Source organism: Miniopterus natalensis, chromosome 10 (genome assembly GCF_054644295.1).
Source record: "Miniopterus natalensis isolate mMinNat1 chromosome 10, mMinNat1.hap1, whole genome shotgun sequence".
NCBI lineage: Eukaryota > Metazoa > Chordata > Mammalia > Chiroptera > Miniopteridae > Miniopterus > Miniopterus natalensis.
Genome location: NC_142090.1, coordinates 9,138,757 through 9,165,130, shown reverse-complemented (window position 1 = coordinate 9,165,130; position 26,374 = coordinate 9,138,757). Strand labels below are relative to the sequence as shown.

At 46.1% G+C, this 26,374-nt stretch overlaps 1 protein-coding gene across 1 annotated transcript in view; it reads left to right on the top strand.

The window, feature by feature from the left end:
• The first annotated feature begins 329 nt into the window (after positions 1 to 329).
• Positions 330 to 26,374, top strand: part of TBXAS1 (thromboxane A synthase 1) — a 125,476-nt gene continuing 99,431 nt past the window's right edge. Inside the window, exon 1 of the mRNA XM_016205077.2 lies at positions 330 to 418. Coding sequence (XP_016060563.2) covers positions 330 to 418 — 89 coding nt within the window. The remainder of the gene's footprint in view (positions 419 to 26,374) is intronic.

Genomic DNA, 26,374 nt, shown 5'->3' with positions numbered 1-26,374 from the left:
CATGGTTGGACCATTTGGTTTCTCAGCCGACATGGGGCCAGTTCTGCTGCTGCTCCCCAGGGAAGTTAACGTAAATGTTTACTGACGGCACAGTCATCAAGAAAATGAAGCTGCTGATTCATTGCCTTACACAGAAACCCTTTGTTTTTCCCTCTTCCTTCCTCTTTATAAGGAGACTCTGAGAAACAGCACATTTTGGGGACCCGCTCGGTGCGATGTTATCTTGGTTGTTCCTTCCTTCCATCTGCAAAGTGTGGTTCCTCTAAGGGCAGGACCGCCAGGCACCCTCTTTCCTCTGCAGGACACCCCTCGAGGGTCTCGGAGGAACAATGGAAGTCCTGGGCTTTCTCAGGCTGGAAGTGAATGGCCCCATGCTGACGGTGGCCCTGTCAGTGGTCCTCCTGGCCCTCCTGAAATGGTAAGTGCCCCCAGCACGTCCCAGAGGCTGTGATGCCGTCAGAAACCCCGCTGGAGCCCTGCTGGAGCCGGGGTGGGTGCGTGGGAGTGTGTTTCCCTTCTTTTCTAATCTAGAGGGAGTTGAGTATTAACACAGCTTCAGAATGAAAAGCAAACAGTCAGGTTAATCTTTTGCTAAAATGCACGAGATCGAGGTGTGGGGAAAGGCTGCTGGGTCAGCGCCTGGGAACGCTGCAGGTAATTAAGGAGCCGGGGAAGGAGCAAACTGGAAAGGTTTGGGAGCCGTGTTTCTTCGCACCGTCCTGCCTGCTCACCGTGCATTTCTAAGGTCCTCACCCCCGTCAGATTTACAACAGAATCACCCCCTGGTTTGCGTTATGTTAAACACAGAAAGGACTTGGAGCTCTCCGGCATCGGGGCTACTTTGTGGGGAAGTCACTGGCGGGGGTTTCTGGAGGCTTAAGGACAAAAGTGGTGGCACGAGTTGCCTTGTTTTCTAATATTTGATCCAAGGGAGCGGATCCCTGCGAACATAGCGCCCGCAGGACCCGCAGAGCCTGAGACCCTGCGAGGGTCTGACACTTGGAGGGGGAGGAGCGCCCTGCGATATTGTTCATTCAACAGGTTTTCAGAACCTGGCTCGATGGAAGGCCCGCGCTAGGCATGTTCACCTTGTGGGTTAAATCCATTAGCCTTCCTCAGGCGTGAGCACCCGGGTTTAGGCGGCTCTGGCGTTCGAGGGGAAGGTGGAAAAAAGAATGGGGAACTGGGGTTTGAGCAGAATTTCAATGTACGTTTCCCGTGGTAAGAAAGGCTCCGCTAGGTTAGTGACTGGGAAAGCGCTTTAAGAAGCACGGAGCATTATGCAAACGTGAGGCAGTATTCTTTGGCATTTGCATAGCTGGAGATGGAATTCACATTGGATGTTCTGTGATGATGAAATGACTTCTTGGACACTGGCTCTGAAAGGCAGCTCCAGCCCCAGTGCTGTTTTGCTTTTTAACTAGTTTAATTATCTTTTGAACTTTGTGGCTTGTCTTGCCTTGAGACCAGCAACATGCAAATGGAAGCCCTTTCCCCCCCATCCCCCGACCCCGGACCCCACCCCATTAATCCATCCATCCCAGGGTGTTTCCACGCCCAGTGACCCAGCGGCGCACACAGCACAGCGCCTGGCACGTGGGAGGTGCTCGTTTAGGAGATGTCAGCTGCTATAATGAACGTCACCTACGTAACCTAGATGCAGAGGAACATAAGTCTTTGGTGCATTAGGTATATTTTAAATTTCTTATTAATTTCTCATCAACAGCTGTGGTTCTCAAAGTGTGTTCCACCTGAGTCCTCCAGGTGGTCTCTCAGCATCGATGTCTTTATTATATGCTATTTCTACATGTTTGTTTCTGTCTTTATTGTGCCTTTTTCATTTCTGTATTCTTACACCCAGTTCGATGCCTGACATAGAGTAGGGCCTCGATAAATGTTCGGTGAATGAATGAACGCACTGCATCCACTAGCGCTGCCCCGGCCATGGAAAGGGGCGTGTGTCCTGGCGGATAAGCTGCTGTAACCGGGTGTTTACAATCAGCGCAGATCAGAGTCACGGACAATAACGCCGCACCGCTCAGTGAGGCAGCTGTGTGTGTGTAATCTGTTCCTGGGCCACATTAATAACCTGGGCCAGAGACACGGAGATTAGATAATCGCACGAAGCACAGGGGGCGAATGAGAAGTGAGAGCTCACTTCCACTTGTTATGGGAGAAACATTTATTGATCTGTTCCTGTGTGCCCGGCACGGAGTGAGGCCCTGGGGCAAGGTGGGGACACAGGAAGCCTGGCTGGGATCCCATGGCAGGGGGCACATGGAGGTTCTGGGGTAAGCTCAATGTCTGGAGAGAATATTCCAGAGTAGACAGATACACAAGGCGGGGGCAGGGCTTAGGGCCCATGGGAACATGGGCCGGCAGGAATTAAAACTGCTGCAGAATGTCACACCATGCGACAATAGGACCGATTAGGGGACAACAGAACCAATTACTGTGCCCTATGCGGTGTGATCACGTGCTAATCATTCACTGAACGTTGTTTATGAGCAGTGACTCTGGGATTTAAATATGTAGACATGTAATATTTATTTATGTGTGTGAAATTACTATGGTGTTTTTTCCAGCATATGACCATTCATAAAATTGGTTAAAAATAACTGAATTAATAACAACAACAAAAAATAACCTGTTAATTTAATTGTAAGCAAATCTTGCTTAAAATCATTTTAAAATTAACAGGGTGTTAATTTTCACATAGGACATATGGACCGGAAATTTTGACCATTAAATCCAAAGTCCATTAAATCGAGGTCCGAAAAATTGAGGGTTTACTGTACTTAATAAACGAATACTTCTTAATTGTTAAATGTATGTGTGAATTTGGAAACAGGAAATAGTTCATTTCTTTTAAAAAGAGTGCATTGTAAGATAGGCATAGTATATTTTGATAGTTTTCCCCAAACTGCGCTTGACACGATTTTTCAATGGCGATCATTCAAATTGGCAGTTAGGTGGGGCTGCTCAGTGTGAACTGGGGCGTAGGGAGATCAGGGCTGCTCCGCTGGGGTGGGAGACGGAGCGGGGGGTGTAGAATATATTAGCTAGAAGTACATGAAGCACAGCAAAGGTGCTTAACACATGTGACAGAGCATTTAAATTTTCTGTATGAAACTGTTCGAAACTCTTGCTCCTGGAAGAGATTTGATGTATAAGAAATAAGTTGCATGAGTTGCATGTTGCTGGAGGCAACCTTGACTCCTACCGCGTCTAAACCCTCAAGCACACCTAAGAGCGAGCAGCTGCTTCCTGTTATAAAGGCTTCTAAAGGAGTAAAGTGGTTTTAATACTGGTTTTCTTTTGGTGGGGGGATGATGGGTGACTCATTTCTTCTCTTAGTCTTTTTGCATCTTCCATATTTCTTGAATGAGTGAATTGCTGATCAAAAAAAAAAGAGAGAGAGAAATTTGACCAAAAAGAGTAGGAAATTGCTTCTCTCTAGTAGTGGAAAGCTTTGGCCATGGAGGTTTGGGAACTGTAATCTCACTATTTTGACCAATAGAGTAAAATGCACAGGGGAATTTGGAGTAATGGGGGAGCATCTTGGCTGAGGAGGCAGTGAGAAAGGTAAACGGAGACTGTTCCATTAAGTAGCTTAACAGTTAAAACAAGTAAATATATGCCTATATTTAGGAGGCTGAGAAGAGCCGTGTTGGGAAGGTAGAAGGGCCAAGCTGCCTTTAAGGTTCAGGATCCCAAGACCCAGAGGTACAAATCAAATGGACATTAAAATAGGAATCAGGGTGAGTTAGTGTTCCGGTCGAGTCTCATTCTAAGACCAGGTTAAAGTAAAATGCGATGGGTGATTATTAAGACGGACAAGTCTATCACTGAACCTGGAAGTTTCTTTCTCACAGAGCGTGCTTTACATGTAGGAGAACTGGATTCTAATTCTAGACCTACATCTAGTCCCAGAGCATATTGAAAAGACACCATTGCTCCTTGGGTGCAAAGATGGTTCAAAGATCGACATACACAAATCGATAAATGTGACACACCACATTAACAGAACAAGGTATAAAAATCACATGATCACCTCAATAGACGCAGAAAGAGCATTTGCAATGGGTTAAAGACTTAAACGTAAGACCTGAAACTGTAAAACTCCTGAAGGAAAGCATAGGGGAAAAGCCCCTTGACAGTGGTCTTGGCAATCATTTTTTGAATATGACATGAACAGCACAGGCAACACCAGAAAAAAACAAGTGGGGCTACAGCCAAGGAAAGAGCTTCTGCACAGCAAAGGAAACAATCAACAAAATAAAAAGGCAAACTACAGAATGGGAGACAGTAGTTGCCAACCATATATCTCATAAGGAGTTAAAATCTAAATTACAGAAGGAACTCATGCAACTCAATAGCAAACAAACAAACAAATTTAAAAATGGGCAAAGGATCTCAACAGACATTTTCCCAAAGAAGACATACTAGTGGCCAACAGGTATATGGAAAGGTGGCTAACACCACTAATCATCAGGGAAATGCAAATCAAAACCACAAGATACCACTTCCAGCCTGTTTGGATGGCTGTCATCAAAAGGTAGAAGATAATAACTGTTGCCTAGAGCGTAAGACCAAGGGAATCCTCGTGCACTGCTGGTGGGAATGTAAATGGGTGCAGCCACTATGGAAAACAGTATGGAAGGTCCTCAAAAAATTAAAACTAGAGCTACCATATGATCCAGCAATCCCACTTCTTAGTATATGTCCAAAGGAAAAGAAATCAGGATCTTGAAGAGATATCGGCACTCCCATGTTCACCGCAGTATGTTCCCAGTAGCTGATATGGAAACAACCTAGTGTCCATCAACAGATGAACTGATCGAGTTGTGATATATATTGATATACATATAATATTATATATAATATAGATACATTATATAATATTCATGTAATAGAAATACACATAATTATATAATATAAATACATACACAATGATATATTATTTAGCCTTCAAAAAGAAGGAAATTCTCTCATTTACAACAATGTGGATGAACCTGGAGGACATTACGCTAAGTGAAACAAGCCAGACACCAATACTACATGGTACCACTTATATGTGGAATCTAAAACAGTCAACCTCATAGAAGTAGAGAACAGAATGCTGCTAGCCAGGGGCTGGAGGGTGGGGGAAATGGGGGGATGCTGGTCAAAGGGTATCAATTTTTAGTTATAAGATGAATAAGTTCGAGAGATCTAGTGTACAGTGTGATAAATAGTAATATATTATACTTCAAATTTGCAAAGATTTATACATCTTAAGTGTTCTTACCATACACACAGACACACACGCACACAGAAACTGTGTGAGGGGATGGATATGTAAATTAGCTTGATTGTGATAATCATTACACAAGGTATGTATATATGAAAACACCAAGTTGTTCACCTTAAATATATAAAATTTTTATTTGTCAGTCATGTATCAATAAAGCTGGGGGGGGGGGGGACCTACTGGAATAGAACATGAGAACCCAGCTGAGAATCTGCAGCTTGTCAGAGCAAGGGAGCCCCCAAGGTGTCCTTGGTATAATCAGAGGAAGAGGGAGGGACATCCAGCCACAGAAGTGGGTATTTGCAGAGTGAAGATCAGTTTGATCACATTTCCCAAGTTCTGTTCCTAAAAATGTTTGGGAAGTGAAGTCTAATTAAGCATAAGGCCTTTCTTGGGGATTCACAGCATATCAAAGGCCCGGAAAGGTTCTATAGGAAAGAAAGCTGTTTAACTTTATTTAACTCAGAGTTTCTAAGCTTATTTAATTAAGGAGGCCGCATACGGCCTTAGCGAGAAGGGCAATCAGGACCGCCTGGGACATCCCCTTGGAAAGTGGTCAGATGTGTCAGCAGTTAGGCAGCTGCACAGCCCGGTGGAAGCGGAAGGGCTGCTGAACAGAGGAATAAGGCATGAAAACGATCCCTTTGCGCGCTCTCGGGCTCCGGGTTGCTGCTGCTGCTGTTTTCCAGGATGTAGAGGGGACAGAGTCTAGAGGGCAAAGCAGGGCCAGTGTGTGGGGCTGGCTGCCGTTCAATATCAAAGTAAATGAACAACCACAGCTGCCCAGCAATGGCCTTGGGACCTGGGAGGGCCCCTCAGCGTCCATCAGGAACGCTGCCAAATGCTTCCCGCGTGGGGTGGGCAGCTGGCGTGGATGACCACCGAGTGCCTTCTAGATCCAGGCCGCAGGCCCGTTTCATCTGCTGACGCTCTCCCGCGGGCAGGCCTGTGCTGAGCCTGGGTGTTGCTGGTGAGAAAGCAAGGCAGAGAAAACCCCCGCGGCCCGCTAGCGTCTGCCCTGTTCCGCCTGGCCATCTTTCCCATCCCCCGTAGCATTGCCTGTGGCACCCACAGTGTCCCAGGAGCCTGGAAATACGCCCACAAAGCAGCGTTCAGGGGCCTCGCTGTCGCTTCGTGCGTGACTCTTGTGTCTCACCTCCCTGTCTCAGTCCCTTGGCTTTTCTCTGCCACCAGCCAGCCAGAGGTGGCTTTGGAGAGCAGATGGGTCTTGGGCTGGTCTTGAAATACAGGGAGGAATGGACTTGGAAGAGAGCGGAGGGAGACGGTTTCAGGTGGAGAAGCAGCACAGCCGGAGGGTCTGTAACATTTGGTGAACAAAACATTAAGTGTGTGGATAACGGGTGCCTTTTAGAAACGCACATTAAAGGCCACGGGTAGTTTCCAGGGCCCCGGCGCCTCCCGCGAAGGATGCGTGCTCCTCTCCGTTTCTATTTTTTCTACTTCTGTTTAGGACATGATGGGCACTTTGGTTTAATAACTCGGTGATGAGCTCCGAGATAAAATTGAGCCTGCTTATGAAAACGAGGTCTGTGCTTCCTCAAGGACCATTTTCACAGAATATTGCTTTTTTGTTTTCTCTCTTTTCAATAGTTATGCACAATAGCCCCAGCCTTCCGCTCGCTTTATTGATTTTCCAGGACGAGAGTACGAGGTGTGACTATAAAGTAACGTGACTGATTATTTTAGAGCACACACCAGAACTCACGCAGCCCAGCGGATCCTGTGACCAGGGGGCTTCTCCTGTGGGTGAGCCTTCACTGCACAGGGGCGGAAAAACGCGCGCTTAGCTGCCTTCTTTGGGACTGGTCCGTGGTGTCTGGCTGTCGTCTTCTCACAGCCCTCCAGGCAACAAATCATCGTCTTTGTTGAGAACGGATTGATTTTTAAAAACAGCCCCAATTTGGGCAAAGAGGTGATAGATTGGGGCACTATTTTTAATCCCAAAGCAAATGTGATCATAACACAATAAGACATTGCTTTATTGGCCCTGAAAAGCCCAGGAATTCTGTGGAGGGGCCTCACTTATTGGGCATTTGAGTCCGTCTTAGTTTTTTTGTTGTTGTTGTTTTAAAGAAAAAAAATAACAATAGTCTTAACCTTTAAAAGACGGTATTTAAAAGACAGCATCATACAAACTCCATATATTTTCCAGGATCAACTGTACAAATAATGGCTTCTTTCCTTTTGCCTGTAAAAAGGAACGTATATGCTTAGGTTTCTGAGTATTTAATACTCATGATCATAAGTTCTCCAGCCTGGTAGGGAATTCAGGCTTCTGGTGTCACGTACTCACTGGGCAGAGATGAAAGAAGAACCTCATTCATTCTATAAACAAAGCCATTCATCAGATTGATGTTGGTGCCTGATTAAACCGCCCGGGGACATTCTCGGTGCCACTTTCCCTGGGAGGACAGTTCTGTTGGCAGAGCTGTTGGATGAATCCTTCCTCTATCCCCGAATACCAGAATGACCAACTAGCGGGCTGCCATTTGTCATTGAGGGTAAGTGCCCATGTTTGGGCACCTAAGCAGTGAGACAGGAACTTGTTTCTAACTACAAAAATAAAGTACAGCCAAACACGGGGATGAGACTTTTGGGGACAGAAGGACAGGGGCTTACACTGTTGTGGACTGAAACTTCAGTTATAAAGAGCTGCCTCGTTCCTGGTTTGCCAGAAATATGTGATGTTGCACAACTTCCTGGGGGATGGGCAGGGAGGCGTGTTGGCTGAGTGGGGAGATCCCGAGAGCCCTCGACTCAGCTGTCCTTGGCCTCCTCGCAGAGCCTGGTCCTGCACCACATCCAGGGCCACCCTAAACCTGTGCATGTCCTCTCAAAGGCGTGCTTCTGAGGTTTTGCCTCTGCACACAGCAATTCTTGAGCATGGTCCCCCAAAGAGGACGGCTTTTTTTATTTTTTATTTTTTTGCTCAAAGGTACCTGGAAAAATGGTGTCAGAGAAGGTGTGAAAGCAAGGCCAACCTCTATAAATAGTGGCTTCACCGAAATCCTGCTTTCCAAGCACTGCACCCAGACACCCCTGGAGAGCCAGCATTGTGCACCCAAACCAGTGGCTGTCTCCACACTGGAGCTGAAAGGTGCCTAAAACCTTCCCGCCTTTCTCTCCTACCTACACACACGCCCCTTCTCTGCACACTTTGTACACCACAGACCCTGCTGCCTGGATGCCCTCCCCTCTGCTGAACTCAATCCCATCCATCCTTCCAAACCTTGCCCAAATGTTGCTCTTCTTGAAGGTCTTCTTAACCAGGACAGCCCTTAATGACCCTGCCTCCTTCAAACTCCAGTAGCTCTTTCTGTCTCTATTGCTATTTTGGCACTTAGTATAGCATTTTATTGTTTCTGCAAATGTCCTCTCTTCCTAGCCTGACTATAAGCCTCCGAGGGCAGGGCCTGACTCTTAAGCCAATGAGTACCTTGTGCATAGTAGCTGCTCAATAAATGCTCGTGATGATAATCATACCTCAGGTAACCGAGATCGCAGCCCCACTTCCAAATGATCGTTGTCACGTGTGTGCGTGCATGCACACGAGCACAGGGAAGGGCAGGATCAGTCTCCCTCCGACTTGCACACTAGTGGCCCTGGCAGAACACCCCGCACATGGCTCACGGAAAGAGTAGACCAATTCTTTCTTTGTTCACACACTCACTGAATGCTGCAGGTTTTCTAGGTTGTGTGCTGGTTCCACCTCCTTGATGTGCAGTGGATAACATCCCCATGAATTCAAACAGATAAAATGATGGTCCCATTAGGAATCGAGGAGCAAGGCTCTGATGCAAAAAAGGGGATGGGACAGAATGCAGGACACAGCTATTTGAAAGATGTGGTGTATGGGAAAGCTCAGAGCACTCGGGGTGGGAGCAGGGTGTCCTGACCACAGTGCGGGGTGGGGGGGTGGTGCATTCAACCCCAGCAGAGAGGCTGCAAAGGGCGGCCCCTCACTCCTCCACTGTTCTATGAGCAGCAATGCCCACCGTTTAAAGCAATGCTGTCTAAACTCTTCACCACCGCCCACTGTGTCTCTCATTTCCCCACAGGCCCCATGTTCTGTTGTCCAAACAATGTATATTTAAGCAATGATTAATTGATTTTCCCATTTTAATTATTCAAAGACAAGCTGATGGAAGCTGTGCCAATGAGAACAGCGGATCAATGAGATGACCAGCATTAGTGTACCAAGTTATAATTCCACTCCAAAGCAAAGAGGCGTGACATTTTTCCTTAACCTGCGCAATCTTACTGTCAATAAGCGCACAATTTACATTAGGCTCTTTGAAATGTTGAAAATATCTCAGGTGCCCCCTTCCTACCTCCACAGATCAATAGACATGTGGGACCTCAGGCTGCAGGCACCATAGAGCAGTCAGTTATACATTTATGGGTTTGAACTCTACAAAGAGAGAGACCAAACTTTGCAGCAGCATCTCGTGACATAAGGGTTGATTGAGAGTGGTCATTGGGAAGGTCTCGGGAGAAACGCGGCATTGTGGGTGGATACACTTTTTATACCGGATGGCCTTGGGCAAGTTACTCTACTCGTTTCCTCACTGATAAGAGAGGACTGACAGTCCCTGCCCCTCAGCATTTGGCACCCAGGCCAGCTCTTCCTCACCCTGACAGTCAACCGAGCCACGGTCTTGGCAGGCTGTTTCCTATGTGGCCCTGGAATCGGTCCTTCCCCTCTATCTGCTCTCCTCTACCATAGCTCAGGATTTCAAGAGCATCCTTGGCTAGAAAAAGCCTCCCAACTGGTTTTCCTGCCTCCTGTCTCATGCTCCTCAAATTTTCCCACAAATCTACAGCTAGAATTACACCCCAGGAGCTTGCCACTCTGCTGGTTAAACCCCACTGCAGTCCTCCTGCGTAGAGAAGGTCTGTCTCCTGGCCTGGCACACGAGGCCCTCTCTCGTCTGGTCCCATCCACCTGGTTATGTAACCAGGTTTCACTGAGTTGACCTCTGGATCTTAAAGAAAAGTTTTGTCTCTATAATTCAGGATAGGCTGGGCTGCAGGTTGAGGTTCATCTCTGCACGACTTACTAAGGAAAGGTTGCTAAACTAAATCCTCGTGCAAAGGTGACTGCTGACCCCACTCAGGAAAACAAACTACTCTCAAGCCCTCGGGCCGCACGTTACCTCATCAACACCGCCTTTGAAACGCTTTCCTCTTGGCTGCCTTTCCCCACTTCGGCGACGGTCCAGAGCTTGGGCTTTCGAACCAGACTGAAATCCTGACTGGCGTGGTGACCCTAAGCAAGTTGGCAGGGTTTCTGTGTCTCAGTTTCCCCACCCGTAAAAGAGAGATCATAATACAGAGCGCCTCGGTTTCCGAATGGGATCCGTCCGGAAGCCCGGTCGAGCTCGGAAACGTTCGGAAACCGAGGGATCCGCAGCGGACAGCCGGGCCTCGGGACCTTGCCCTCCCGGGAGCCGCAGGCATGTTCGACTTCCGAGGCGGGTTCGAGAACCGAAGCATTTCCTCCCGGGTTTATGGGGTTGACACCCTGAAATGTTCGTCCACAGAGATGTTCGAAAACCGAGGCACCGCTGTAGTACAGGCCTTGCAGCATGTCAGGGGGATTAAATGAATTAAAACAGAGAGGAGACCTGGAGCAGCGCACAGCACGGGTAGGACCCAGTAACTGAAGGCTCACGCTCAGCAGCGATTGCACAGATGCCAGGCGGCAGATTGTGCTTGTAATTTAAGGTTTCTAACATCGTTCAGAATTCTCACATGATCTCCGGGAATGCATTGAAGAGAGCTGTATTTCAAACGAGCAGTCTCATCTGAATGACCTTGGGCTTATACTACTAGGTAGCTTTTGACCTTGAACACGTAAGATGAAGTTAAAAAAATATCTCCGGGACTTAGCAACTAAGAAGTCTCAGGTGATGTTGGAGATGGTCGCCGATGGTGCGGTGGGGACTGAAGCCAGAAAGCAGCTGGTTTCAAAGTGCCTGGGAAGGAAGACAGTTGAGAAGAGTGTGGCTTTTCTTTCAAGAAGGTCTGAGATGTCAGCTTCAGTTACCAATGGTAAAGTGGAGATAGCTACCCTTTCCTAGCTCTCTGAAGGGAGCCTGCACCCTTGTGAACAGTAAATTTTCATCATCTTATATTATTATTAGTCTATTGGTGCAACCGTTCATCTCTTAGTTGTAGGTGTTTAAAAATAAAAACACCTATTTCTTGAAAAGTGCTCTATGAATCCAGCTTTAAACTCAGCTTGCTTTCCAGAAAATTTTCAGATTTTCCCATGACAAACTTTACATTTATCCACTGAGCAGTAGAAGCGCAATTCTATGTTTCATTGGCTGCCACTTGCCTTGCCCTTGGGTTTGAGAACTTGAAGTATAAACAATGCATATCAGATCAGTAAATAAATCCTGGTAAGTCTTATTCCACTCTCTTGTAGACCAGGCCTTTTGTTTCCTGTACATTCACGTCTAAGCCCTGACCTTCACTATCCCTTAGCTATGACACTGTTAAGGTTTCCTTGCAGGTTCAACTCTCTCTCATCTAAAAACACACAAGTAAGCCAGCCAACCAGCCTCCCAACTAACCACCTCTTCTCTGACTGTATGTTCCTCCCCAGCCATCGCTCCCCCTACCCTTCTCCCCAGCCGAATGGCTTAAAAGAGGGCCCCACTTTCTTGCCTCCCATTTACCCTTCAACCACGTGATGGGGTTTTTGCTCCATTCTTCACGGAAACGGCTCTCTCCAGGGCCACCAATAAGTCCCTAGTTCCTAAATGGAACTCATTTCCCAATCCTTCTCTTTCTTTAGTGCTTTGTGCTATTTGACTCTGGGGTTACTGCTGGATATATTCCAGGGCCGTCAGGTGTGTAGAGGTAGAAAAAAGGTTGAGCACCTTCATTATTATCCAATGGCCTCCTTTTATTTTATTTTTTATTTACTTATTTTTAAAAAATATATCTTTATGGATTTCAGAGAGAGGAAGGGAGAGGGAGAGAGAAATAGAAATATCAATGATGAGAGAGTTGTCATTGATTGGCTGCCTCCTGCATGCCTCCTGCACGCCTTGTGCTGGGGATCGAGCCCAAAACCCAGGCATGTGCCCTGACTGGGAATCAAACCAAGATCTCCTGGATCCTAGGTCAATGCTCAACTGCTGTGCCACACCCAGCCAGGCCAATGGCCTCATTTTAAAGATAAGAAAATGAAAATCCAGAAAAATAAATAAAGGGAGTTGACCTGTATTAGTCAGTTATTGGTGCAATAATACCGTATAACAAACCACCCCAACTCACTCACAAACATTTATTTTTCTCCTAGTCTCTGAGTAACTCTGTTCCAGGCTGTGGGTGGGGTACAGATCCGCTCCACAGGAGTTTGTAATGGGGCCCAGGCTGAAGAGGCTACTTCTGGAAAGCTCCACTTCTGACATATCACAGGAATGCAAGAAATGCGAGAGGAATGAGCCATGTCTCTTGAGGCCTCAGCCTAAAAATGCGTTGATCTCACTTCTGCCCATATTCCTTTGGTTATGGCAAGTCACAAGCCCAAGCCTAATATTAATGGGGGTGGGGTGGGGAAGAAGACTCTCCCCCCTGCAGTGGGAGGTACTTCCAACTCTTAGAACAAAGGGTGGTGATGTAGATGCAGGGAGGACGTGAAGAGCTGGGAGCAGTGATTCAGTTTACCATGTGCTCCAAGATCACACGTACATACAGGGGTTCTGGTCTTTGGCAGAGCAGAAAGAGGCCATGAATGAGACAAAATAAGAAACAATAATAAAAACAAAGACCAAACAAACAAAAGCTTGAAGCTAATGGACGTTTGGATTTTTATGGTAAACAAACACAACAATCTCTGATAAAAGTACAGACACTGATGGAGAATTTGCCAGCTGAGATGCTGACATGGTGGGTCATGGTGGGTCTTGACTGTAGAGTGAGAACTAGTAGCTGGAATGCTACAAGCAAGGGCACAAGCTCAGTGTCGGGGCTCAGTCTGGACCTGGGCTGAGCCTGGGGATGTACCCAGAATTTCTAGCTGAATAAGCAATGGAGGTCAGGGGCTGACTGATGATGGGGCTGGCATATACTCTGAGAAAAGCAAATATTGATTCAGGACATGGGGTGGGAAAGGGAGAAGCTGCCACATAAGGACTCAACTGCAGTCTGGAAAAGCAGAAGCGAGGGGAGGCATTTCTGAGCCCCAGAAGGCCAGAAATAGATCTTTGGATTCTGGAAAAAGCCTGAATGCAGGTGTAGTGTGTTCACCAGATCCTGAAATACAACAATCAGGGGGCATCCTTGCAGATTGTGAGCTGTATGGTTTAAGACAAATTCACTGTTCTACACTTGGCAATAAATTTATGGATGCCGCTATGCCAAGAAATGGCTGTGGAGGAAAAGATAAACGGCCCCAGAATTCTTTTAAATATCTTCATGGGTCCCAGCTGGGCATGGCTGAGTGGTTGAGCATCGACCTAGGATCCAGGAGATCTCGGTTTGATTCCCGGTCAGAGCACATGCCGGGGTTTTGGGCTCGATCCCCAGCAGGGGGCATGCAGGAGGCAGCTGATCAATGACTCTCTCATCATTGATGTTTCTCTCTCTCTCCCTCTTCCTTCCTCTCTCTGAAATCAATAAATATATATTTAAATAAATAAATAAATAAATAAATAAATAAATAAATAAATATCCTCATGGGTGCCAGAGGCCTGCTGGGTTATTGAAGAGAAATTAGGTTTTAGGATTTTGTCTTGCCTTTCCAGAAGTTACCCCTTGGTGCTGGCTGAAAGATGAAAGGCTGAAACCCAGTACCATAAGGCCTGTTACACAGGGTGAAATTAACTTGGGCTTCCAAATATAAAAAGTGATTTTTATCTCCCTCCCATGCTCCCCCGTCGCATGCGTCTGCATCCTGTCCTCTAGTGAGTGGCTGGTGAGTGTGAACAGGGAAGTCCTCTTGCAATCCAAAGTCAGCCACAAAATTTCATTTCCTTTTTCCTATAAAAAGGGTGTGCTGACTAAAACCACTAGAATACAGCTTAGTTAGTATAATAATATTAAACAGCAAAAAAAGCCCCTAAACACCCAACAGACAAAAGAAAAAACAAAGCACAACATTGAGAGAAAGCCAGGAAAACAAATGCTTTTGAAATTGTGTCATTTTTCATTAGGGTTATTTTCTTTCCATCTCACCTCCTCTGACTCCAGGGGGTCAAGGAGACCCCTCGCCACCAACACACCCATGCTGATTAGTCTCTTTAGGGCTGCTGACAGCTCTGACGGTATTTTTACTGGATTGAGTAGTGTTCCCCAAAATTCATGTCCACTCAGCACCTCAGAAGGTGCCCTATTGGGGAATAGGGTCTTTGTAGATATAACCAAGTTAAGATGAGCTCATACGGAATCGGAGTGCGCTGTGATCCATGACTAATGTCCTCATAAGAAGAGGGAAGCCTGGACACAGAGACACACAGTAAAGATGACTTGAAGACATAGACACGTGGGAGGACACTATGTGATGATGAAGGCAAGAGATTGGAGGGAGGCGGCTGCAAGCCAGGTACACCAGGACTGTCAGCAACCAGCAGGAGCTAGGAAGAGCACGGAAGGATCCTCCGCTAGAGCCCCAGAGAGAGAGCATGGCCCTGCCAACACCCTGATTTTAGACTTCAGGCCTCCAGAACTGTGAGAGAATCAATTCTGTTGTTGTAAGCCCCCACTTTGTTACAGCAGCCCTAGGAGACGACTGCGGTCCCCTTCCCTTCATGGGCCTTGCTGAGCCAGGACAGACCCATCAGAGGCGCAGGCCCTTCGGTCAGGCAGCCCAGGCCTGGGTTGCAGCCCGGCCACTGAGCAGCGGGCCAGTCCCTGGGGCTGGTCTCTAAGTCTCAGTTTCCCCTTCTATATAACAGACATAACAGGGATATTGAAGGAGATTAGAAACCACAATATTTATAATGTGTTGGTACCATGCCTGACCCGAAGCCAGTGCTTAGTTATATGTTAGCTATTATTAGCCATATGGTTTCCTGAAGGCTTTAAATTCATTTTTCACCCAAGTCAGAAGTTTCCTGGATTTCACTTTTCCAGTAAAGCCAGTAGATCCTATCTGTTCTCTGGTGATATATGATGGCATCTGGCGCAGTGCCTGGCACTGAGCAGGCACTGAGTCCGTCTTTATGGAATGAAAAGTGGTACAACTACATCCTGTTTCAATACCTCATCATAGGAGAAAAGCAGCTTCCAGGCTTATAAGGCTTAGGAACCAGCTTGAAAAACCCAAGGTGAAACTCTGGAAGAAAGATGGACTTGAGTTAAATTTGTTCACACTGGGCACAGGTGATGTGGCAACCAGCCTCCAAGGTGCCTCCTAAATGATCCCTGTCTCCTCGTATTCACATCCTTGCATAGTCCCCCCTCCCACTGTACCAGGACCAGTCATGTGACCAATAGAATACAGCAGAGGTGAGCAAGTATCACTTCCAAGGTTAGGCTATAAACGACCGAGGCTCTTATAAGCTAATCTTGGAGCCTGTCCCTTGGATTGCTTGCTTAAGGGGAAGCCACCTGGCCTGCTGAGTAGCCCTGCAGAGAGGCCCGTGGAGTGAAGCCCGCTAACACTTACATAAGTGGGCATGGAAGCCGACTCTCGGGCTCTGACAAGTCTTAGATCATTGCAGCCCCAGCTGGCAGCTTGACTGTAACCTCATGGGAGACCCTGAGTCCAAACCACCCAGCTAATCTCTTCCCAGATTCCTGACCCTTGGAAACTGTGTGCAATAATAAATGTTTTTTTAAAAACTATATTTTTATTGATTTTTTAGGGAGAGAGTAAGGGAGAGGAAGAGAGAGAGAGAGAAATATCAGTGAGAGAGAAACATCGATCGTCTGCCTCCTGCAAACCCCCTACTGGGGATCGAGCCCGCAACCCGGGCAAGTGTCCTGACCAGAAATCAAACCAGTGAATTTCTTGGTGCATGAGACAATGTTCAGTCCATTGAGCCACACCGGCTGGGCTGTTTGTTGTTTTAAGCCACTTAGGTTTTAGAGAATTTTGTTGCACAGCAATAGATAACTATTGCAGGTGATGAGAGAGGAGTGGCCAGGATGAGCCAGGACTAGGACAAGGGACAGTAATCATACAAGGGATTATATGGCTCAGGAGGCAGGCAAGAGGCCAAATCCAGATGGGTCAGGCCAAATCCAGATGGGAGGCTGCGCAGGTTCCATGGGTCTGCGCACCCTGTCCAGAGCCCGGGGGAAGAGAGTCAGAACCAACCACGTCAGTGAGCAAAGGGAACCAAGACGAGGTGATCTTAGACGGGAGCTATTGCCCTTTGATCTTGTTTTATGCCACTTCCAGTTGGACCTATAGTCGATCACTGTAGCTAAGACCAGATCAAAGGCCCATGAGTGAACTTGGCAAGAATCAGGTCAACGTGAAGATTTCAGGATTATAGCAACAAGAAAAGATGCAATGGGATTAGAAATATTTTGAAACACTCACGATAATCCCTTGTCATTTTGATTGCCTAAGCTCTTTAAGTCATCTGCCAGGCTGGGAGACAGGACTGGGTTTCCCAGGCCTGTCCCAGGCTACTGGGCAGGTCACAGCGCAATAGAAGATGGAGACACTGGCTGCATTTATGAAGACATGACAAATCCAATCAACAAATATTTTTTGAATGCCTACTAGGCTAGATACAAAGGAACTTGGAATCATCCTCTGCGCCCACTACAAGTCCCCAGTGCCCCTGAGTGCCAACCTTTGCTACTGAGAGATATAGTAACTCAAAGAAACAGCCCCTCTATTCTCTACACAGGCCAGGTCTTCACTTTAAGTTTACTGTCCTTGTTTCAAGTCTCGGGGTCCTGCTGACTCACTGGCTAATCTGATCAACTGATGTGATCCCAGAGTCCCATGAATGGCATCTGCCTTTTCACGGGGTCCTGAGTCGTCACCCACAGAAGTGAGCAAAGCAGGGCTCTCGGCGCCTCCTGTCTTGCAGACAGGTTTGGTTCTAGGCTCCTTGCGCTCCGCAAATGTAAAATGAGACGCAGTTCAGGCTGTTAGCTCAGAGCAGACCCCAGCACCAGGCAGCCTGGGTTCAAATGTCAGTTCTGCTACCTACTCGCTGTGTGACCTTGGGTGAGTTACTTAATCTCTCTGAGCCTCTGTTTTTCCCTCTGCAAAATGAAGATGATCATAGCAGCCCCTGCCAACACAGAGTGTGGAGCGGAATAAATGAGTTAACATGTGGGAAGCACTTAGAGCAGCCCCTGGCCCCCAGAAAACATTCAGTAACTGTTCGCTATTGTTACGAAGGACACAGAGGCGCGATCATAGCTAACAGTTTGGTGCCCACTCTGTGCCAGGCACTGTGCCCTCAAACTGTCACTGGGGTTCCCCCAAGGCAGATATCTCTTTCACAACAATGTCTTAAGGGTTCTTTAAGAACTTCATGAAAACAAAAGGATTAGCTACCGATGACTAAGCCCACAGGATGGAAACAGAACCAGGTCCAGTAAATAATGAAATTAAGCAGGATTATAGGCCTACAAATAACACTCCAAGTTCTCCCATTCTCTGTTGGCAGTCCCTCTGCATTAGGGAACCGGCCAAGGAAATGTCTCCGTGTGCTTGGGACAGTCTGGGTGGGCCCCTGGGGAAATCTGAAGAATACTTGGAACTTGCCAGGTGGAGAAAGAGGGTGGACACACCAGGCAGGGAACAGAGTGTACTGGGACGGTTGAGGCAAGCGGCCATCTGGGGTGTAAGATTTAAGGAGGCACTTACGCTCAGGGTCATACAGGAGCAGGGTAGGCACTTGCACATCCCCGAGAGTGAGTGCTTCCTGAAATAAATTTTGCACCGTCGATGTCTCACTTGCCTCTTCTTAGTCCTGGCCCTGGAGAAGAGCATGGATTAAAAGCCTGGGAGGGTGACACAAGCTGGTATCGCTATAAACGTCCAAGTCCGGCAAGGTCGCTGGAGTCTAAAGACAGGGACAGAGACCACTTGGAGTCAGGCTGGGGCCAGATCGTCAAAGGCCCTATGGGCCAAATAAAGGAGTTTACTGTTTGGTCTAAAAGTGTCAGGGAGCCAGTGAAGGCTACTAAAGTGGCCACCACATGGTCAGATGTGCCTGTTAGCAAGATTCGTGGGCAGTAGTGTGGACGGCAGGTTGACGGGTGAGGGGAGAAACTGGGGGTTGGAGGCCAGTTCAGGATGTTATTGAGACAGGGTGGTGCCAGTTACAAGGAAGGACAGAACCCACTCGAGATGTTTTGAAAGCAGAATTGACATCCTTGGGGATTGATTGCAGGCAAGGATCAACGGAAAGAGTAAAAGATAGCGCTGAGGTTTCTAATTGGAGACCAGTTTAGAAGCCATGGGGGTTACTATGTAAAATAAGAATATGGAAGGTATTGTCAGGGCCTCCCCAGGTCCAAGGGAAATCGCCTGTTTCCCTATTTGTTTTCCATAGGATACACTCTCTGGGGGTCGGGATGTGTCTCACTCACCCTTTGTATGGTATCCATACTCTGTAAGTATCACTGAACCAAACTGAGTGGCTTCCAGACCCCATCCCTTCATCGGCTGGCTTCCAAGTGGCCTTAGGGGTGTCAAAGTCTTTTCAAAGGTGGCAGTGCAGCTGGGATCAGACCAATCTCCCATCTGGATCCACAAGATCCCACAGCCTCTGACTTGGCCCCCATGACCTTGGTGGGGGCCTAGAGAGGAACTGGGTGCCAGGCAAAGGCCAGGCTGGCCTGGGGCTCTGGGACGTAGGGGGGAGTAGAGGGAGGAGGTAAAGGGGATTGAGGACCTGTTGGGAAGTTGGGAAGCTTGAGCTGCCTGGTGAAGGGAGCCTCATTGAGGAGGGCGATGGAGATCTGAGGTGCAGCCCAGAAAGGCTGAGGTGACTGTGCTAGGGGATGGGGGAGGTGGCAGTGGCTTCCCAGTGGCCAAGTCTGGGGCAGGGGAAGTGCTGAGACTGCAGGCAGGCAGCATTTGGAGGCATCCTTGGGGACTCACTTCCTCTGACCCAGGCACAACCACACACACTGACCTTGTGGTCAACTAAAGCCCCCAGATTCTTTTCTGTGAACTTCAGTGCAGCAGGGTCTCACTTCCCTGCACTCGTGAAGCTTGGAAAATACCTGCTGTGCACGCATTTCCCCCGCATTCTCGTAAAAATAAAGCAGGGGAAAAGGCAAGCCCGAGCTCATGGAGACATTAATTAAAGGCACCACAGTTTGCTTATTTAACTGAGGGCTGCTACCTCATTTGGGATTATTAGCAAAGCCAGCCAGGCTTTGTTGTGCTTGACAAAGTGATTAATTCAGACTCGAGGTGAATTTTGGCTTTCTCAACATCTTTTGATGTGCTAAGATTCCCCAGTGAGGACAAACACCATCAATTACTTAAACAAGCCATTACCTTGAGAGCACAATTATCGTGAGGCCCAGTCTACTAATTGGCAGACGGAGAGACGGAAATGAACTTGCGCTCTGCCCTGGACCCTTACCTGTCTAGGAGGAGCCAGGGCCCTTTCAAGGGTCTCATGATGATGCTTCTGTTGATGGGGGGCAACCTAGTTATTTTCCACCCTCCGCAAGAATGCATCTTGGGTGACTGTGTCTCTACAACCCAGAGGCTGCCTGGTGGCTCTCTGGTGACAACTCCATTCTCGTGGGCAGGGCTGTAGAACTCAGTGTTGGGGGAACACAAAAGAGATGAAGCCGCAGAAGCAAAATTCTTTCTTGAAAGGAGCTTGTAAGAAATTCTTTGGCTCGTTTTTTCCCTCTGGAGAGCCAAGTTCTCCAGCTCCTGGGACAAGCAGGCCGAGGCAGGGGCTTTGGAGGATGCCACGTCTCGGCTTAAATCCCCTGACTCGGAAGGAATTCAAGGCCCAGATCCAAGAGGCCGCTTTTCATTTTTAAATATATAAACATATGAAATGACGGTTAAATATATTTGTATTTAAATGTATAAATTAAAATATATTATAATATATTTAAATATCTTCTATTTTAAAATGTTTATTGTGTATGTATTTTTAAGTGCGCTAAGGCATTACCACCCCTCCCCTGTCCTAGAAGAGAGGTTTTGGGGGCAGGTTTTTGGCTGCATTTATATATGTCACTGGTTTTTCCAGTGCGGGAAAGGATAGGGGAGCTTAGCCTAGTTAAATTCAGTCAAATACTTTAAAAAAAAAAAAATCCAGGAGTGTTTCATAAATATCAGCCACATAACCGGTTTTATGACATAATTCAGTTGCTTTGTTCTAGCCTTTAAAATAGAAGGATCTGTTGCATGCACATTGATATTGTGAAACTACTCTTTGCCCTACCTCTGTCCCTCTCTAACTCGCTCTGCCCCAAAACCGATAGGCACGCCCCCAGCATCCTGCGGGACGAACCACGCGCCTTGTGGCAGAGAACTGGAGAACCAAGGCTGAGGCAGGGGCTGGCTCTGGGCCCCCGGAGAGTCCCCTCCCTCCTTACCCACCACTCCAATGCCCGCCTTTTGGGGCTCACAGTCCTAGAAGGTATTAGTTGGTTTCTGGGGGTGGGAAGGGCATTGGAAAGCACGCTCGGCTTAAGGCAGGGAGGGTGTTCCCTCCCACACAAATAGGCCCCCCCCCCCGAGTGCCTCTTGGACCACCAGCCCTTTCAGGCCTCCTCCAGACCTTCAGGCAGCTGGGGTGACGTGGCCGCGCTCATCACGCCAGTTCCAACCCCTCTGTCCTCAGTTTAATGGTTTTCTGCAGAATGATCCTCTTTGGGGGGGGGGGGAGGGCTATTTTTTTTGAAAACTGGCCTTGGGGAGAAATAATATGCATAAAGACCACTTTCCATTTTTTTTGGGTTCTACAAATCCCATCCAATCGTTGGACAGAAGTGCTCTTAAGTGATCAAAATACAAAGTGTACCTGCATTTCAAGTGGACAGTCCTCTGACACATGATGCTCCTTAGCCGCAAGGATCATAATGTAAATGCTGAGTTAACTGCTTGTCATTGGTTGTCGAATGTCTGTCTGGTCCACTAGGTTTATGCCATGTCCCTGCAGCATCCCTGATGCCCAGCACTGTGCCTGGCACATAGGAGATGCATTGTCCCCATGGTTCTCTTCATTTGTAGTATTAACATGAGCCCTAACAATGGTAAAGGAGTTCACCATCAGGACTTCTCCCTTTCATGAGGGTAAACTATCATAGTTTGGAATAAGTCCAGTGTCCAATGCAGACCAGCTCTCTTTAGTTCTGAGAAAGGAAATACAAGGCGATAGATTCATTTGTCTAATTCTCCATGTGTGCTGGAAAAGGAATGAGATTCCTTCTGCATTCTCTGGCCAAGGTGCTAAACTATCAGCCAAGCCAGGGAGACCGAGACCGAGCACATTTAAGATGCGGCCTGCTTGAACCATCCTTGGTCTATGGACCACTTGCAGCAGGTCAGATCATTTTAGGGGGTTCACGGACTTTTGAAATTTTCCATTGTGAAGTGTTTATTTTTACCATAGTTTTTATTTATGGAAATGGTTTTCATTTGTGGTCATGATATAAAGTTTCCTTTTATAATAAATTAAATTTATTCAAAGAAAATTGGAAGTAAAATAGCACAGGCAATTTGCAGATATGGCAAAAACTCTAAAGACGCTATACAAAGACTGAATTTAGAAGATTAACGTCTTAACACCAATTGAGATTTATTGACCTAACTGGCTCCCCTGCCCTGAAAAGTTGGGATAAAAATGGAATAATTTGCTCTCTGCACTGTAATGACCATCAACTGGATGACATTATTTTTTAATTGTAGCATTTTCTTTAAAATACTTATCAGTTGCCCGTTTAGATAGTAGGGCCGCCAAAGCCTGAGTCAGTGGTGCCTGAGGCAAAGGCTAAGTGTCACTGGAGCTCTGGGCTTGCCTCCTTCCCATCGTCCAGCAGCTGTGACATCCGGTTCTCCCTAAACAGGAAGCTCTGACAATCTCACAGTCCCAACCCCAGAGTCTTCTCCTTTACAAGCACACTCCAGAACTCCAGAATAAAATCAGGGCTACACACAATATAAGCTGGTGTGGTAGCTAAACAGTGGCCCAAAGATGTCCATGTCCTAATCCCTAGAACCTGTAGAATGTAACTTTCTATGGCAAAAGGGACTTTAAGGATAGGAATCGAGGATCTTGAGATAGGGAAAGTGTCCTGGATTACCTGGGTGGGGCCTAAATCACGAGGGTCTTTATAAGAGGAACTCAGGAGGAGGTGGTCACAGAGGCGGTGTGATCACCGGAAGCAGAGATTAGAGAGATGTGGCCATGCCCAATGGAAATAAAGAGACAATAATTCCCTGGATCCTTCAGAAGAATCCATCCCTACCTGACATCTCAACTTAAGGCTAGCAAGACTGATTTTGAACTTCTGGCCTCCAGAATCATAAGACTATAAACTGTGTTGCTTTAAGCCACTAAGTTTGTGGTTATTTGTTACAACAGCAATAGGAAACTAATACAGTAGGAAAGATTAGTTTACTTAAAAGAATTCCTTCACTTTTTTGGTAGGATTGACCATACTAATCTTTTATGTAAGGTACCACTATACATTTAGAATAATTCTACTTACAGTGCAGTCAATTAACAAGTTTCAAAATCTATTTAAGTTTTTGAACAGGCATCCACATGGTTGAAGACCAAACGTGGTATCATGAAGTAGCACCAAGAAATACAGTGAAAAATCTTCCTCTTTTTATGGACCCTAGATGCCATTTTCCCCTAAAAGGAAACAGAGCTCCTTGGGAAAATTGCTGGTCCAGGTTTGGGACAAGAAATGTGCAAGATGCGTAGCTCAGCGGTTGAGCATTGACCCATGATCCAGGAGATTGCGGTTCAATTCCCGGTCAGGGCACATGCCCGGGTTGCGGGCTCGATCCCCAGTCAGGGGCATGCAGGAGGCAGCTGATCAATGACTCTCTCATCATTGATGTTTCTATCTCTCTCTCCTTCTCCCTTCCTCTCCCTGAAATCAATAAAGACATCTTTTTTTTTTTTTAAGAAAAAAGAAATACGCAATATAAACCTGGAACATCTTGTCATTTAAGAAAGTAAGGAAGATGTTCTGTCAAAAGTACTCAGGAGCAAACTTATATGCACTCAACCAGACAAAGATGGGATAATTTGATAAATAAAATAATAATTGCAATGGATCAAAACATGTCAAAAATATTTAAATCCATGAGTTCATCATGATACAAAAATATCATGTGTCACCACTGTGAGATGTTATGGAATAAACTCTTTCGTTTAGCACATTTTATATTCAGAAGTTTCCTAGAGGACTACAACAGACACTAAAACTACTGTGTTTCAAAATGTGTGAGATGCAGCTAAAACATACTTAGAGGGAGATTTTAGTCTTAAATGCATTCATTAAAAATAAAATAATATTAAAAATAGGTGAGCTAAATTTTTAAGAAGGTGAAAGAAAAAGAAACAAAAAACAGAGCGTAGACTCAAAGAAAACAGAAGGAAGGTGATAATAAAAATATGAACAGAAAGCAACGGAAAGCAACATATTAGACATGAGCAATAAAAGCAAAATTTGGTGCTTTGAAAAGACTAATAAAATAGACAAAACTTTGCAAGGCTAATCGAGAAAAACGTTTCTAAACAAACTAGGAATAGAAGGAAATATCCTTAATCCAATAAAGAATATCTATCAAAAATCTACAGTAACATCTCACACTTAATTTTGAAACATTAGATGCATTCCCATAGAGTGAATGTGAAAAGGATTTTCTCTTTTACTGTTTCTTTTAGAAACTGTACTAGAGGTTCCAGCCAAAGGAATAAGAAAGGAAAATGAAAAGCGAGACAAAGGATTAGAAAGAGAACAAACTGATATTATCTGCATAACATATAATTGTCAGCGTAAGAAATCAAAGCGATTCCACCTGTAAACCAATAAGAAAGTTTAGAAGGATCATTGATTACAAGATTGACATAAAAACAGTTAGTGTTTCTACTCACGAGCAGTACCAACCCACCCGATGGTTTCCAGCCTTGACGGTAAATGAGAGCAAGGGCTTGAGGGGGTGGGTAACAGGAAAGGCCCTGAAGATGACCCTGAGGGATGCTAACACATAAGTGAGGCGCTAAAAGGAGAACTGAGATGACCTCACGTAGAAACTGTATTTCCAAGGAACTCTTGCCTTGATGCACGGTTGAAGCAATTTCTATACTTACAGTTGCTCTAGTTGTAGTTGTGTGTGTGTAGGGGGGGAAATGGGGCAAGAAAGGAGAAGGAAATGGAATTTAAAGTTAGCAAATAAGACTATTGTTATTTTCTAAATGAAAACTGTTCAGATTTCATCTGCTTGGTTCCTCTCCCTGCCCAAATACGTGCTTGGAGTCAGCTTGCAGTCACCCCCCCCCCCCCCATAACTGCTCATTTTCCAACCGATCCTTTAACCAATTGGTGTAGCATAATCCTGCCTGACACCTACATAAACTCTAGTGGAAATGAGGGGAAAAAGAAAAATTTCAAAGTTGGGGAATATTTTTGAAATTGGAGAGAAAGAGGTGGCAAAAAAACATTCTCTCTCTCTAGTAATGAGAGAAATTCAGACATCCAGATATACTGATGTGTCTAAAAAATTAGAAAAAAACTCTGTGAGAGTGTTTGGTGAAATGGATACACCGACAAGTGAGACTGGGACAGGCTTTCTGGAAAGCGCTTTGGCCTGTGTACCAACATTTAACATCAGTGACTCACGAACTTCAGGTCTGGAAAAGCTTTATGTGTGAAGTGTTAGAAAAATTTCATACCCAGAGATGTTTGTTGTAGAAGCATAACAACTTAGCAAAAAACTGAAGACGCCCCAAATATTAAACAATAAAAATAGTTCAGTAAATTATATGTCCACAAGAGGAGTATTATACTGCCATAAAAATAATATTCATAAAGGATTAATAATATGGAGATTTTTCCTTATGTTAAGTGAAAAAGTAGAAATATAGAGAAATAGAAATGGAAAATATCACCTCAAACATATAAGAATACTCAGAAGGTAAAAATTAGAAAGAATTACAATAAAATGAGAGTAAGCTTTCTCCTCGATTGTTCTAGATTTTTTTGCCCAAATTTCTGTAAAGCATTTCTTCTGGAGAGCTAGCAAACCTCATATTCTACTCCCGTGTCATAAAACCTTTCGAAAGGACCACTTAAGGCCTCATTTCTAATGAAGCTTCCAATACGGCCTCAATTTTGTAATGAAATTGCTGGCCAAGTCTTTGATGGCTGTGCATGTTGTGAGTGTAGGGTAACCACGAGGAAGCAAAATTTTGGAAGGGAAGGAGAGAGAGAGAGAAACATCCATGTGAGAGAGACACATTGATTGGTTGCCTCTAGCACACAACCCAACCCAGGCCAGGGATCGAGACTTGCAACCCAGGTACGTGCCCTTGGCCAGAATCGAACCTGGGACCCTTCAGTCTGCGGGCCGATGCGCTAACCACTGAGCAAAACCAGCTAGAGCTTAATATGTTTTAATTGACTTCAGAGAGAGGAAGGGAGAGGGAGAGAGAGGTAGAAACATCAGTGATGAAAGAGAGTCATTGATCGGCTGCCTCCTGCTGGGGATCAAGCCTGCAACCCAGGCATGTGCCCTGACCAAGAACAGAACCGTGACCTCCTGGTTCATGGGTCGACGCTCAAGCACTGAGCCACACTGGCCGGGCTCACGATGACAACTTTTAAAGTATCCAGAGGAAATATTTTTTATTCTTTTTTCATTCACTCTCTAAAACGCATTCATGGGTATTCCCAGTCTCGCAGTTTTCTAGGGCTGCCACAACAAAGTACCACAAACTGGGCTTAACACCAGAATTTGTGATCTCACAGCTCTGAAAGCTGGAAGTCCGAAACCAAGGTGGGTACAGGCCGCGCTCCCTCTGGAACCCGCAGGGGAGAATCCTCTTCCTGGCTTCTCGTGGTTTGCTGATGATCCTTGGCTTTCCCTGGCCTGTGGCTGCATAACTGCAATCTCTGCCCTTGTCA